The 13,401-nt window shown below is 35.2% G+C and overlaps 1 protein-coding gene and 1 long non-coding RNA gene across 2 annotated transcripts in view; one reads left to right on the top strand and one right to left on the bottom strand.

The window, feature by feature from the left end:
* The window catches only part of LOC134537287 (uncharacterized), a 129,165-nt gene extending 123,226 nt beyond the window's left edge, over positions 1-5,939 (top strand). Inside the window, exons 8-9 of the mRNA XM_063377562.1 lie at positions 1,625-1,764; positions 3,116-5,939. Of these exons, the coding sequence (XP_063233632.1) occupies positions 1,625-1,764; positions 3,116-3,271 (296 nt within the window). The 3' untranslated portion in view covers positions 3,272-5,939. The remainder of the gene's footprint in view (positions 1-1,624; positions 1,765-3,115) is intronic.
* A 6,292-nt stretch (positions 5,940-12,231) lies between these two features.
* LOC134537792 (uncharacterized) lies at positions 12,232-13,145 on the bottom strand. Its single transcript, XR_010076042.1, has 2 exons — positions 13,075-13,145; positions 12,232-12,776 (listed from the first exon to the last, which is right to left on the bottom strand). It is a non-coding gene; the product is annotated as an uncharacterized LOC134537792 (long non-coding RNA).
* Positions 13,146-13,401: the final 256 nt, after the last annotated feature.

Genomic DNA, 13,401 nt, shown 5'->3' with positions numbered 1-13,401 from the left:
GTAAGCACTGTACAGCTTGCTTGGAATGCATTTATTGCTCTTGCTTGGAACAGCTCTCTGTTGAGAGTTTAGTGGCTGTTTTTATTATTAATTTACTAAAACCATTTTATTAATTTTTAGGGACACCATTTCTCTCTCGTTTAATTTTGTTTGCACACAACCACTGCACGATACATTTCTTTGAGTGAGAGTTACATTAGGTTGCTTAGAAAAATTTTATGCACGTGTGGTGTAAAATATAGTTCAACTTATATTTACTTAATATATTTAATATCTTTAGCTCAACAGTAACTGGAACACAAAAAAAAATTTGATTTTTTTTTTTCTGCCACCTTATTTTAAACCAAAGGTTTTTGCACTAACACACTTAGGGCCGGTTTCACCAACTTAGTTTAAGCAATTTAATCTCGATTAGTTTCAATATAAACTCGTTTAGTCGATTCTGCGTTTCACCACATGCATAATCTCGATTTTCCAGAGTAAAGCGAGATTTTATATTAACTGGCCAAGTTCCTCCAGTTTGCGCAGCTAATCTCGCTTAACGTATGTAAACAAATGGCTCGAGAAGCTTACAAGGTTATATTTGAAGAAGATTCGGATGGAGATGATTTTATTCCCTTGGTCGACCTCGTACAATTCGCGAAAGGAGTAATTATTTTGAAAGCTATGATGAAGTGGACTTCAGAACCCATTTACGTCTGTCGAAACATTCTGCACATAGACTGATCTAACAAAACTGTCTTCTCATGTGGCGAAAGATTTCGACTTCTTTGTCGCTTTTCTTTAATTACAGCTGAAACTGCACCATTGTCAATCATGTTAATATGCGATATGACAATTTCCACGGTATTACTAATTCTTCAAAAAAATTAAAAAAAAAATTTTTAGGTTGATGCGGCCACCATAAATTACGCTCGGCCAAAAGCTGCATCTACAAGAGGAAAAAAAATACATTTTCGGGTATCTCCGATAGATATTCGGGTATATTCGCTAGTTAATGGGTGTTTTTATGTGGAAGGCATTTATAAATCGAGTTTTAGAAATCTCGATTAATATAAACTTGTGTAACGATGGTGAAACACACGTCGGAATTAAACTTACGATTATATTTCATCTAGTTTTGTAAATCTCGTTTTGTAACAAAATTAAACCTGCTTGGTGAAACCGGCCCTTAGACCTGTCAAATTTCGAACAAATTTCCTGGCCTTCTCAAAGGAATAGTGCACAGTGGTACTGTGTGGAAAATCACTGAACTAGGAAGACGTCATCAAAGTAGCACTCGCCGTTTAATTAATAGACTTTTTTTTTTACTTAAAAAAAACTTGTTTGTACAAAGGAAGATTAGGTTTTTTTTTGACTTACATGTTTAGATAACACTAAAATTATTCAAATAAGTGTACAAATATTATATTTTAAACGAAATTGCAGAAATTGTGATCTTTCTTTTTATTAATGAGGTTTTACAGTTAAACAGTTAACCTTAATTTTTTTTTATAGTAGTTGTAGCTTACAGTTTGCTTACCCTCGTAAATTCAGCATGTTACTAACACCAATGCACAGCTGCCTTGCGTTTCTGCACTAGCAACCATGGTCTAATGTGACCTAGTCTCTTACTTATTGACAGTTCTGGACGAAGTGGGGTCGCAGGGGGGCGAACCTCCCCCTGGCGCGGCAGTGCTCAAGACGCGAAGCCTGCCTTCCTGGGTCAGGTCGAAGTCTCGGCCTCTGTCTACTGAAGACGACCTGGCTGAACTTTACGCCAAGGTGTGTGTGTGTGTCCGCAACCTGGGTCTTCTGTCAGGAGAGGACGACAATAATGGAAGCTGTAGCTAACAAGTTGACTTTTGTTACAAAAATGAAAAATTGAAAAATTGAAATTAATGGGATTAAATTAAAAACAGCAGTTTAAAATTTGTGATGTATTTAATAAAATATTGGAAACCTTTTAAAACATTCATCATCAGATGGTATTGTTAGTAATTGCGAAAGTATACACCCACTATAATTCAACTTTCTCTCACGTGTGATATGTGACATGTATTTGTTGCATACTAAACATCTATTTTAAATTGAAATAAATGGAAGCATCCAACCATATCTTCTTAACTTTTGACGTGACGTCTAATAAATTGATGAACGCTGGCTGCACGCATGAAAAAGTGTCCCATTATGCACATTTACCCGTTACGCTCATTGTACGCTTGCGCCGCATTTATCTCTCTTCCACTCGATTGGAACAACCATCAATTTGACTTTTTCAAGGCACATTAAACTTGAAACACTCCTATTCATTTCCTATCATCGTCCTATCCTTAACAGAATAACACAGATTGGAAGAAGTTAAATAGCAAACATGTATAAAAGTTATAGTTAAAATAATCTGTTCGTTAAAGTACTAAACATATTTGAATTAATGAGTGCAAATAAAAGTAAATTTATCAATTAAATTGTAGATTTCATTTCACTCCTTCTTTGTATCCATACAAAATAGTGATAATTCAATAAAAATGATTCAATTTTATTCATAAAAGTATGCAATCATTTCATCAATGTTTTGTTATGACGTCACGTTAAACTATCGTCCGTAAACCGACTTTACAGGCAACCAATTTCCGAGGCACATTAAACTTGAAACACTCCCATTCGTTTCCTACTTTTTTTATTTTGTTATTGAACTATTATTGGTATGATTTTATAAAAATTGAATCTTTTTTGTGGGTTAAGTGTCTTGTTTTCCACCCTATTTTGGTTATTTCATTTTCTTATTGCTTTTATATAAGAGCTTTTCCTGTATTTTTATGATTGCTCTTTCACATTTTATATTTTGTCTCAAATTTTGTTAACGGATAGGGCCTATTTACTAAATTTGATCTAATAGCAGTAAAAAGTCAAGAAATCATAATTATGATCACTTTCATGGCTTTTCATGGCCCAAAAATAGTGTATAGTAATTTTTGGTGAGAATATTTAAATATATTTGCTGGAAAGTTCCTCTATTTATAGTAATGATGAAAAAATAAGAAAAACTTACTTGATGTGGGGGATGGAGTCTTATTTTTTTTTAGTTTTTGTGTATTTCAAACCTTGGGTGAAAATGTTGTTGCTAATTTTTCAGGTGAATTTCAGCAAGAAACGAAAAAATCGAATGAGGAACGATGAAGCGGCCATCATAGCCCTGAGCAAGTCGCGAAGCCAGTACCTGCACAAGGACACAGACTCGTTGGTGGACAACGAGGCAGTGATAGTGTACGATGAAAGAACAGCTCTGTGAACGAGTAGTGCTGGTTGGATTGTGATATTCTGTTACAGGAACCTGTTCCACTGCAGGGGCAAAAGAAATTCAAAACTGTAAATACAGTTGCAGAGACAAGCCTGAAGGCACAGTAACTTTTAAATTAAAATGTGGTACTCTATAACATTTGCCAGGCAAATTTCATACATAGCTAAGTTTTACGTATGTTTGAAGATGGTCTTTACAAAAAAACCTGCAATTTATAATAAATCAATGCTAAAAATTGCATGATTCCTTAAAACTTCATATAAAAGTATTGATTATTCTGTTGTCTAAGAATTTAAACTGCAGCAGATATCATGTTATGTTGCTTTATTTTCGGTTCTGAAACATTTCTTTTATTTGCAATGATATGAATTCTCATATTTTCAGATTGTTGTGTTATATATTTCTTGTATTCAGTTGTGTTTTGCTGTTATGTTTGACAATTGACAATAGCTATGTACTTAAAGTAGTGCTGTTTAGATGTAAAACGATACACACAAAGTTACTAAGGCTGAAGAGTGCCAAGATAGCAGTTGGGGTGATATCGGAATGTACTCCTGCTGTGCACACATTTACATGAATGCAGTTTCAGACTTGAAAATGTACAGCAGTGACTACAGTACTTGTCACTGTTGCATCGACGACAATAACCTTGTCATATATCATACTATATCAGGACATATCTAGCATGAACATGCTGGCTGTGCTTCATCCTATTTTCTGGCATTCTTTACTCACTTGTAAAGGAATGTGTCTATGACTCTGGGCTTCTCCGCATGCACAATATCGTTACTCCTGGCTGTACGGCACAAGTTACCAATATTATTAATTAATTATCTATTTGTGTTGAAGTGAAAGTGTATGCAGCATTTAATATTCGTTGTAGTTATAGTGTTGTTTTGTGCCTTAATTTGTGTTTATTTATCTAGAACAGTGGTTCGATATTCCATTTACATATATGTATGTACAAAATAAAAGAAAAACCTAAACTTGAAAAAAGGAGTGAGTGTTATCAGAAATTATGTATGCCAGCAAGCAGGAAGTTATAAAAATTAGATGCCATCACCATGAATGCTTAAATGAGAACCACTGATATAGATAAGAGTTTTGTATCTAAAGTTAATCTATTTATTGCACACTTTTTACTGTTAAACTGGCTGGCAAGATGTAGTATTGTATCTGTCGCACGATTAAGGTTTGTTTTTTTGTTCAGTTATTGGTAGCTTCCAAATTGTTGTCAAATGACAGATTAAGATCATTCACCTGCTTTTGTTTTTATGTTTATTGTTTTCTTTTTAAGTTTGATGGTGAACACAGTTAATAAAAAAACTATGGGTTGTGCAGTTTCATTTTACTTAAATACATGACAGCAACCAAAAAAATAGAGGGAATGCAACTGCCTAAAGGTATTCGTATTACTGATGAAAGAAGTGTCTAAGTGGGATGAAAAATTTGTAATGACATTAAAAAGGGATGCATTGCATTTTTAGTTACATGAAATACTTTACCATTTGCAACTGCATTTAACCGAGGATGGGGGGGGGGGGGGGGGGGGGGGGGGCGCATTTCTTCACATACAACTTTTGAAAATATCAGTAGGTAATGAGTTAAATTGCAGTATTCAAGCTTTTTTTGCTACGTGTACATTTTTATTTTTTTACTTTCTTTCCTTTTTAGGTGAATGAAGCTGCACAAGGCATTTTTTACATGTACAGGCAATAATAGAGCTTACTGGGTCATACCCATTCTTTCGTGATAGCCGTTCTTAGTTACCAAATTTGAAATGGTATGTACGAATGTGCCTAAGGGAGTAACCCATATAAGCACAACAATTCCACATCTCTTTGCAAGAGAGATTCTTTGTGGCAAAAATAAGTGCACTTTTGTGTGTCACAGTTTTTTTTACAAAATGAATCTTTTTACTAAACATAGCTTCCAGTGTTTCTAGTCATTAAATTAATATTCTGTACATATATACAAGTTTGTAAAGTATACTCATGTTTTTGGAAGCATTTTGTATAGAATGCTTGTTTAACATTCAATAACTAGCTAGACAATTTGTTAGTTGAAATGTATTAAAACATTGGAATCTCAAGTAATTTTTTTTTTAAACTCTGAACCCTTTTTCCTATCCACAGGCTTCTTTTATAAAATAAATGGTTGTATGTACACCTTACAAAAACATCTTTGTTTGTATTGCAATACACCTTTTAGAGTTTTTACATGTTAAGATTCTATAACAATGTGAAAATCATATGCACTCGCTCTCGTGATTTATTTATAAAAATAGCTAGTAAGTATCTTTAGCTAGATTGAATTACAGTACATACACCAGTTGAAAAAATTCAATTCTCCGAGGTAAAGTTGTCGTGAGGGAGGGGGGGGGGGGAGGGCTTTCGAATCGGCATACGTTTATACCTTGGGCGCCACCACGTGGATGGGCACGTGGACCAGGCTACCGACTCTGTCCCAGGGCCGTGACGTGACCCGTGTGGAGCTAGGCTCGACTTCCCCCTGCTAGCACTCACCGGCCCGCTCTCAGCGGCGGGCACGCTATGTTACTGCTGGTGGGGTCTTGAGGCACCCCACACACCTCCGTATCTGTGTTGGGAAACTCCTAGTCGAGAATTGAGTGCAACGAGTATGGTGAATAAAGAGCTTTACTGGCGCCGACACGTACTCTCACAAGACGCACACAGAAAACAGCACATAGTCCAGGTTTCTTGCTGACCAGGACTCCGCGTGACCTGGCCCCGAAAGTATAAGTCCGCGATCCATAGGCGTACCCAGGAATTTTTTTCGAGGGTTGTTCTTCCATATTTTTAAGAAAAACTGCATAAACACCAAAAATTAATTATTTATTGAGTAAATTAATAGAAGTGTCTCAAATTTCATTTTTTAACCTGGGATATTGTTGATGTGTAATTTTTACATAATTTTTCTTTCAATTAACTTAAGTAAGTTCACATTACAATATTAAAATACTTACAAAACCCCCCAAAAAGATATATATATATTTTAAAAATATATAAAACTAATTAGTTAACTTAACAAATTTACGTACGCACTTTACAAACTTATTCCTAATAAGTTGACGGCATGACAATAGAATAATTGCTGTATAATTTGATTGTAAGGGTGTTAGCAACTAAGGCCGGAATTACAATAGCCCGTCCATCCGTCATCCGTCTGTCAATTATGTGATCTGCACCAATAAGATGGACTGAAAAATGTCATCCACTCATCCGTCTAAAGCTTGGTAACTTTATACTTTTGATGGGTGAACGGATGAAACTATAACCTCCTAATGTCTTCTAGGTGTTTGCATATAAAATATTAATATTTATTAAAGTTTGTTTAATTGTTTAGCTGATTCCACAATCATTTCTTAGCTTTCGTTTAGACACATTTCGAAAGCTCTTTTATGAAACAAAAATTTTCTAAGTCACTTAAGTATTATAATTACGTATGGAAACTCTGGAAATGTGAAAATACATACCAAAAAAAAAACACTGAGTTTAATGAGTTTCATGTACTTACTTTACATAATTGTTAAATAATATAATTACATATAAGTTTTTTCCCCCAAATTTCTATTTTTCAAGTTTTTTATTTCAAGTTTTCTCAACAGTTGTCAGCATTGACATGGAGATATATTATGACCACGGTCGTGATTATGACGGACAAGCGGAGTGTTGTAAATCGCCAGCCGACCTCCATAGCGTAGTCGGATGCACACCGGCTTATGGTGGGTAAGGCATGGGAGTAAAATTGAGACTTATTCAAAATATACATTTCGTCGGTCTAATTAGCAAACCTCGTAACTCCCTGAAGACAAATTTTACAAGAGAAGCAAAAAACTGAATAACTTTCTTGTTTGTATTTAATATGTGTTTAAATCATCACATAAAAGTTAAAACACCCCCTGACGTGTGTCAAACTCTGCTTCAGTTTTTAATTATTAAACCTTTTTTTAATGGAGTTACGAGGTTTTACAATCATAAATTCAAACTAAATATGGAGATACGAGGTTTGATAAGAAATAAATCTTCTTATTGGCGTAAACTTAATATTAATATTAGAACAATTTTGAAATTAATAGTTATAGCATTAAATTTATTCGTGTATTATAAAAAGTATCTCTAACAATACAAGGGTTAGTTCCGATATTGAACAGTAAGGACAGTATACAATACACAACAGCAATATTGTATAGTACATAAATCAACATTGACTATTAATTCGTTTGAAAAAAACATCAAGATAAAACTAGCTTTTAATACTGATAAATCAGGCAATATTACTCCAACAACTTCGAAAAAGAAAAAAAATACCCCTTAGAAAATCTATGCTTCAGTTTTGAAAAGGAAGGCTATCATAAAATAAGCGATAGTCTGACTCCATAGTTGTTTTCAGGGACTGCAAATGGTCGTATTTAGTTTTCTTTATCTTCAGCCTCTCAGTGTAAAGTGCTGGCAAACTATCAAATAGCTTAGCAGTAATGTTCTTTTTTGCGAATAGGCAAGTTCTTACACTCTTCTGTGAAACCCAACTTGTATGAAATAACCCCATCTGGAGTGTACTTCAAGGCTCTGATGTCGGTAACACATGGATCCCCAGTTATTCTGCCTGGTCTGATAGAGCTATACACTTGAGCATGATCAAATAAAAAAAAAAAGTGAGTCAAATAATGAACATATGGACGTGCATTTCTGCGTGCTTCCCTGCAAGTTGCAATGTAGTCAGCTGGAACATTAATCTTCTTGTTTTTCAGCTTATTTTCTATCTTCGAGTGCATTGAGACTGCTTCCATTTGTTGGTGTCCGACCTTCATAAACTTTTGCTCTATCGTTACACACTTTGTCACCGATATCTGTAAGAGTGCATTGGCGAGTGTCACATTTCTGTTCTGATAGAAGCAACCATCACTATACAGTATCAATTTGTCGGCATCGTTCCTCAAAGGTAGTTGCGACAAGAAGAAGTTGCAAATCATTGTAGCAAACTCATTTGAACCAAGGCCCCCCTCAGTCTCGTTCCACAGATAACAGAAGCCATCTTTGGTTATCAAATCGAAAACAGTAAAATTATGTAATGCTAAATTGGTTTAATAGTACCAACTAGACACATTTGATTTTGGGCACAAAAGTACTGATTGCAAGTCCATTGTATACACATGCTCTTCCTTGGCTTTATCAGATTCTTTCTCCAGTCTTGCTTACATCTTCTTTTGTAGATGGTGTTTGTGGTTTTTTTCATTAAGATTGCCTGTATAAAAGGCTGCATATATGCTGCACTGATCTTTCTTGGGCTTAAATAGACTTAAATTGATGTCCTCAAAAACTTGCGTGAATATGCAAGAATAGAGAGGTTGGATAGCTAAATCGTATAAAATAGTTTAGACATTACCTCCAAAAACATTTGATATTATGGCCTGTATTACAAAAGTTTGAAAAGTATAATTTATTGCAAAAAGTGTTTTGTAAGCATAAATAACCGATGGACAATACTTAAAGTGTGAGATAATAAAAAAAAATTACCTGTTCCATACGTACAAACAATATCGAAACAACCAGAATAATATTTTAAAAACAATTAATAGAAAGTCCAACAATAACACTGTGTTTGTTTACTAACAAATGGAGTTACGAGGTATTCTAATATGCAGGAAATCGACAGCTGGAGATAAGAGGTATTCTGAAAATAGAATTGTAGCCCATAGGGATTGTTTATTGTTATGATCTTTGGAATGGTTATATAACACATAACTGAGTATATAGTAGTACCAAAAACCAATTTTTGACAAAAAGTGGAGTTACGAGGTTTGCTAATTAGACCGACGCTGTGCTCTCAGAGGGAGCACTGACGGCGGCGTCAACTTTACTAATACCAAAGTGAATGAACTTCTTGTTCTTAATTGTATTCATTAGGCCTATACGTTCCGAGAATAAAAGTAACGGCAAGTAAATATAAAGTATTGATTAGGTACCTTAATGCATCGATTACAATTAATGTTATGCATTCCGATTACAAGTACGAATTACAATTTTTAAATGTAATTCGTTACAAGTATAAATTACTTGAAAAGTAATCGTTACAAGTAATCCGATTACTTATAATTCGTTACTTAACAACACTGACTGCCGTCTCCGTAGTGTCGCTGAGTGCTGAGGTACTCCACAAGAGAGTCATGTATGGCTTCATCACATACCGATTTCCCTGGTAGCTTTCGCAGAACTTGGTTTGGGTTTTAAGGGCAGAGACCGGTTGCTTTGAAGCCACTAACTAAATTTTTGCTAATGGAGTTCTGTGTTCCATCAATTCTTTTAAGAGTGGAATTAAGCATTTTAGCAAATTCTTGCTTAGGGATTCCGGTTGATCTCAAATTTCTCATTTTGAACAGTGTAAGTTCAGTACACCATGCTGACTTAAGTGGTCTAAAAAAAAAAAACACATCAAGAGGCTGGGTGAGATGGGTAGTGTTAGGTGGTAGGCACACAAAAGAAATTTCATTTTCCTGACACAGTTGAATGACTTCGTCTGTAAAGTGCGAGGCTAGGTAATCTCCAACAAGTACCTTTCTACCTTCAAGTCGCCGAGCATGTGGAAAACCATTCAGTAAATGTCTGGGCATCTATCCACCCATGAGTTGTACGGTTATATTGTGCACCCAATGAACAGCATGGTTCAGCAAAGCATGGGCTTCTCTTTGGTCCATTTTCAGTCCATTGTTGCCACATGTGTTCACTCTTGTAAATAACATATGGTGGAATCATTAATCCTGATGCAGACCCACATACAAGAACTGTAGTGGCAGACGTAGAGTCAGGGCCGATGCAAGGTAAATTGCCGCCCTAGGCGAAAAACCTTAATGCCCCCCCCCCCCTCCTTCCCTGGCCGGACACCCCAAAAAAAATATTTTCCTTGCCTCAAAATACATCACGTAAGCCTAAGATTTTGTCAACAATAAAATGTAAGCAGGCTTGTGTTTTTTTTTACTGTTTTACTTATTACAAATTATAAACAGGTCGCTGCGGACTTTAAATAATTACTTATATCAATATAAACATTCCAAACTGTTACAAAATTCAATTTTCATCTAGTTTCAATAATCGTTAAACATATTATATCAGCTGTTACGTATCGTGCTGCACCGCCCCCAGCTACTTGGCACCCTAGGCGGTTGCCTAGTTCGCCTATATGGACGTGCCGGCCCTGCTTAGAGTGATTCATTATTTTCTCCAGATATTTTTTGCTTCTATGATATAACAATTTATTCTTCCCTGGATCGTCGGAGACATTTGTCTCATCGTAGTTAAATATATGAGTTTCTGGAACATTTTCAACAGTTTTTATGTTTGAAAAACTCTTTGATGGTTTCTCTGGATGTGCTTGCCCTAGCTTTTGTTCATGTTTGTAGCAAGTCTCTGTCCCATGATGTCTTTGTAGGGTTTCAATAAACCATATGCCCAATCCCTTCCGGGAATGTTGTTACTGAATCTACTTATCACCCTCCCTTCCCTTTCTAGATAGTTCTTCACAAACATCTGAACATCAAACAGAGATAGCGGAAATCCCCAGTCCCCACATGTTATGATGGCATCCACAATTTTTCTTTCTTCGTCACTAGAAAGTGCAGTTTGCCCACCAGTCTTTCGAGATCCATACTTGCTGTGGTATTAATTATTTATCGTGCACAAATGGAATACTGTAAACAGCAGATGCTTTTTTCATTGAAAGTTCTCCATTCACAACCTTTGAAAGAGCTTCTTCCAGGGTTTCTTCAGTGTAGTTTCTATATGGCCTTGACCCCACTTTTCTCACGTACTTTGGGGCATTTTGACAATGAATTAAAGCTATTTCAATTCAGTAATAAACTTACTGTAACCTGTAAAGAAAAAAATGTTTGGTGGCTAGCAGTGCAGTTATGTTTTATGGAAAATGGCCATCATAAACTGCCAGAGAGAGTTACACATTAAAATTTTGACAATATTTCATACAAGACACATAAATCCTTTCAACACATACCATCTATCAATCACACCCCATGGTAAAACATGGTTTGTATCTCCTAACCTAAAAGGTTACTAAGAGGTGGGAAAACTTGTATACATTGCAGATATGTCAGACATTTGTGTTATTAATCAGTTGTTACGAAATTAAAATAGGCTAACTGTCTCGGCTGTAAAGTTTTAAGACTTAAAATTAATGCAATTTTATTACCTACTTTTAAAAATTATTTTTAACTTGTTTGGCTTTTTTTTTTGGGGGGGGGGGGGGGGGGTTCATGTGTTTGGTTACTATATACATTCTTCAACCATTTTAAAAATTGAAATGTTTTCCCAGAAAGACACACAATAAAATAAAAATTTAAAACTTCTCCAATGCATGAGTGATCAATTTCACCCCTTGATATCATTCTCACCCCATGTCACGGTATATCCTTAAGTTAATTAATGAAGATTTTGTATTTTAAATTTAAATTCTTAATGGAAAAGATCATGTACCTAAGTATTAGTTTGCAGCAAGCAAATGTGCATATGTGTGTTTGTGTAACATGCTTTGATTTCTAATATTCTAAATAAAAATGTAAACTAATGATTTAAGAGTTATGCATATTGTCACAAAAGTAGATAGTATAGTTCAGGTTAGATTTTGGATTTTTTTCCTGTAGAATTTTTTTCCCAGTGAGTTCAGAGGTTTACTATGGAGACCACATGCAAATATAATTATACACCACACAGTTGTGAAATCTATTTTGTACAATAAAAGTGCAAATAAATAGTACAGGTATTACTATCTGAAAACATACTCTATGCTTACATGCATACAGAGTAGTTGAAACATTTACTTTTCTACAGGGATGGATATAGGCTTTCCTTCTCCCGGGGCACAAATTTATTAGTGCCCCCCTCCTTCCCCTAACACCAGTAAGAGTACCAGAAAATGGTTACTCTCCAATGAAAACATGTTTATTGCTAAATGAGAAAAGTCATAACGTATTAGTACATTAACACCAACTGTCGGTGCTCCTCTGGTCTGCATAGACCGCCATGGCATATCCCATCTTGCTAGAGCATGTGCGGCCTGAATGCGCCCCCATGCAGTGTTGGGCAGGCAAGTTCAGCAGTGCAGACTCCAACCACCCCGACATATTGATTGCCACCTGTGCCGTTGCTTTAGCAAAACTGTAATTTTCTCTTTTGGAATGGAAGGATATTTTGATCCATCTGCAGTGTCACACCACTTGGATAACGTCAAATGCCAAGCACGTTTCAATGGAGAAAAAAATGCCAAGTCCAAAGGTTGAGTCAGGTGGGTGGAATTGGGAGGCAAGCATACAAATTTGATAATGTTGTATTTATCTGAAGCTTTTCTTTGGCTTAGTCTACCAGACTCGACATCATCCAGGCACTTTTCCAGTGTTTCTGTTGAATAATTTCCATAGCTTCTGTGGCCCAAGCGAGCCTTGTATTTTCGTGCCATCTCAGCTCAAAATCTGTAACAAATAAATCTAGATTTATTAGTTTTCATGTACAATAATATGAAAATTGAAATTACTTAACCTAACACATTTAAAACATTTTTATCATGTATCAGCTCATGTAAAAGGTTATCTGGACAAAAATACCAACACGTAACCTAAAAACAGGCACAGGACAAAGTCACCCCAAATTAAACATAAATGTGACTACTTTAGTTCATTTCTGAACAAAATATTTAACAGCATTAATATTTGTAATTTTTTGGATGCATACAGTAATTAGAGCACTCAAGGTAATAAAATATATACTTACCAGCACAGATAAACTAATTTTTCATACTGCATCATTCAAAAGTTATCCAAGGAGAAAACTCACTGTCAAAACAATGTTTAATTTACATTAATGGTACCAACCTAAAACATCAAAATTTTCTTACGAACATCTAACCACGTAATAACCAGTGCTGTTATCTAGCAAATTCGAGAGGTACTAAACATGTTTCTCAATAAACTCAAGGAATATGTACATTTATTTATTTTTCCAAATCGTGAGACAAAGTCACCCTCAAAAGACAGTCACCCCACTTGACAATAATTGTTATAAAGAAAATGATTTATAAATAAAATGGCGTTTAATCAG

The sequence above is a fragment of the Bacillus rossius genome, chromosome 12 (assembly GCF_032445375.1).
Source record: "Bacillus rossius redtenbacheri isolate Brsri chromosome 12, Brsri_v3, whole genome shotgun sequence".
Classification (NCBI taxonomy): Eukaryota; Metazoa; Arthropoda; class Insecta; order Phasmatodea; family Bacillidae; genus Bacillus; species Bacillus rossius.
The sequence above is the reverse complement of the archived record's forward strand: the minus strand, read 5'-3'. Positions and strand labels throughout refer to the sequence as shown.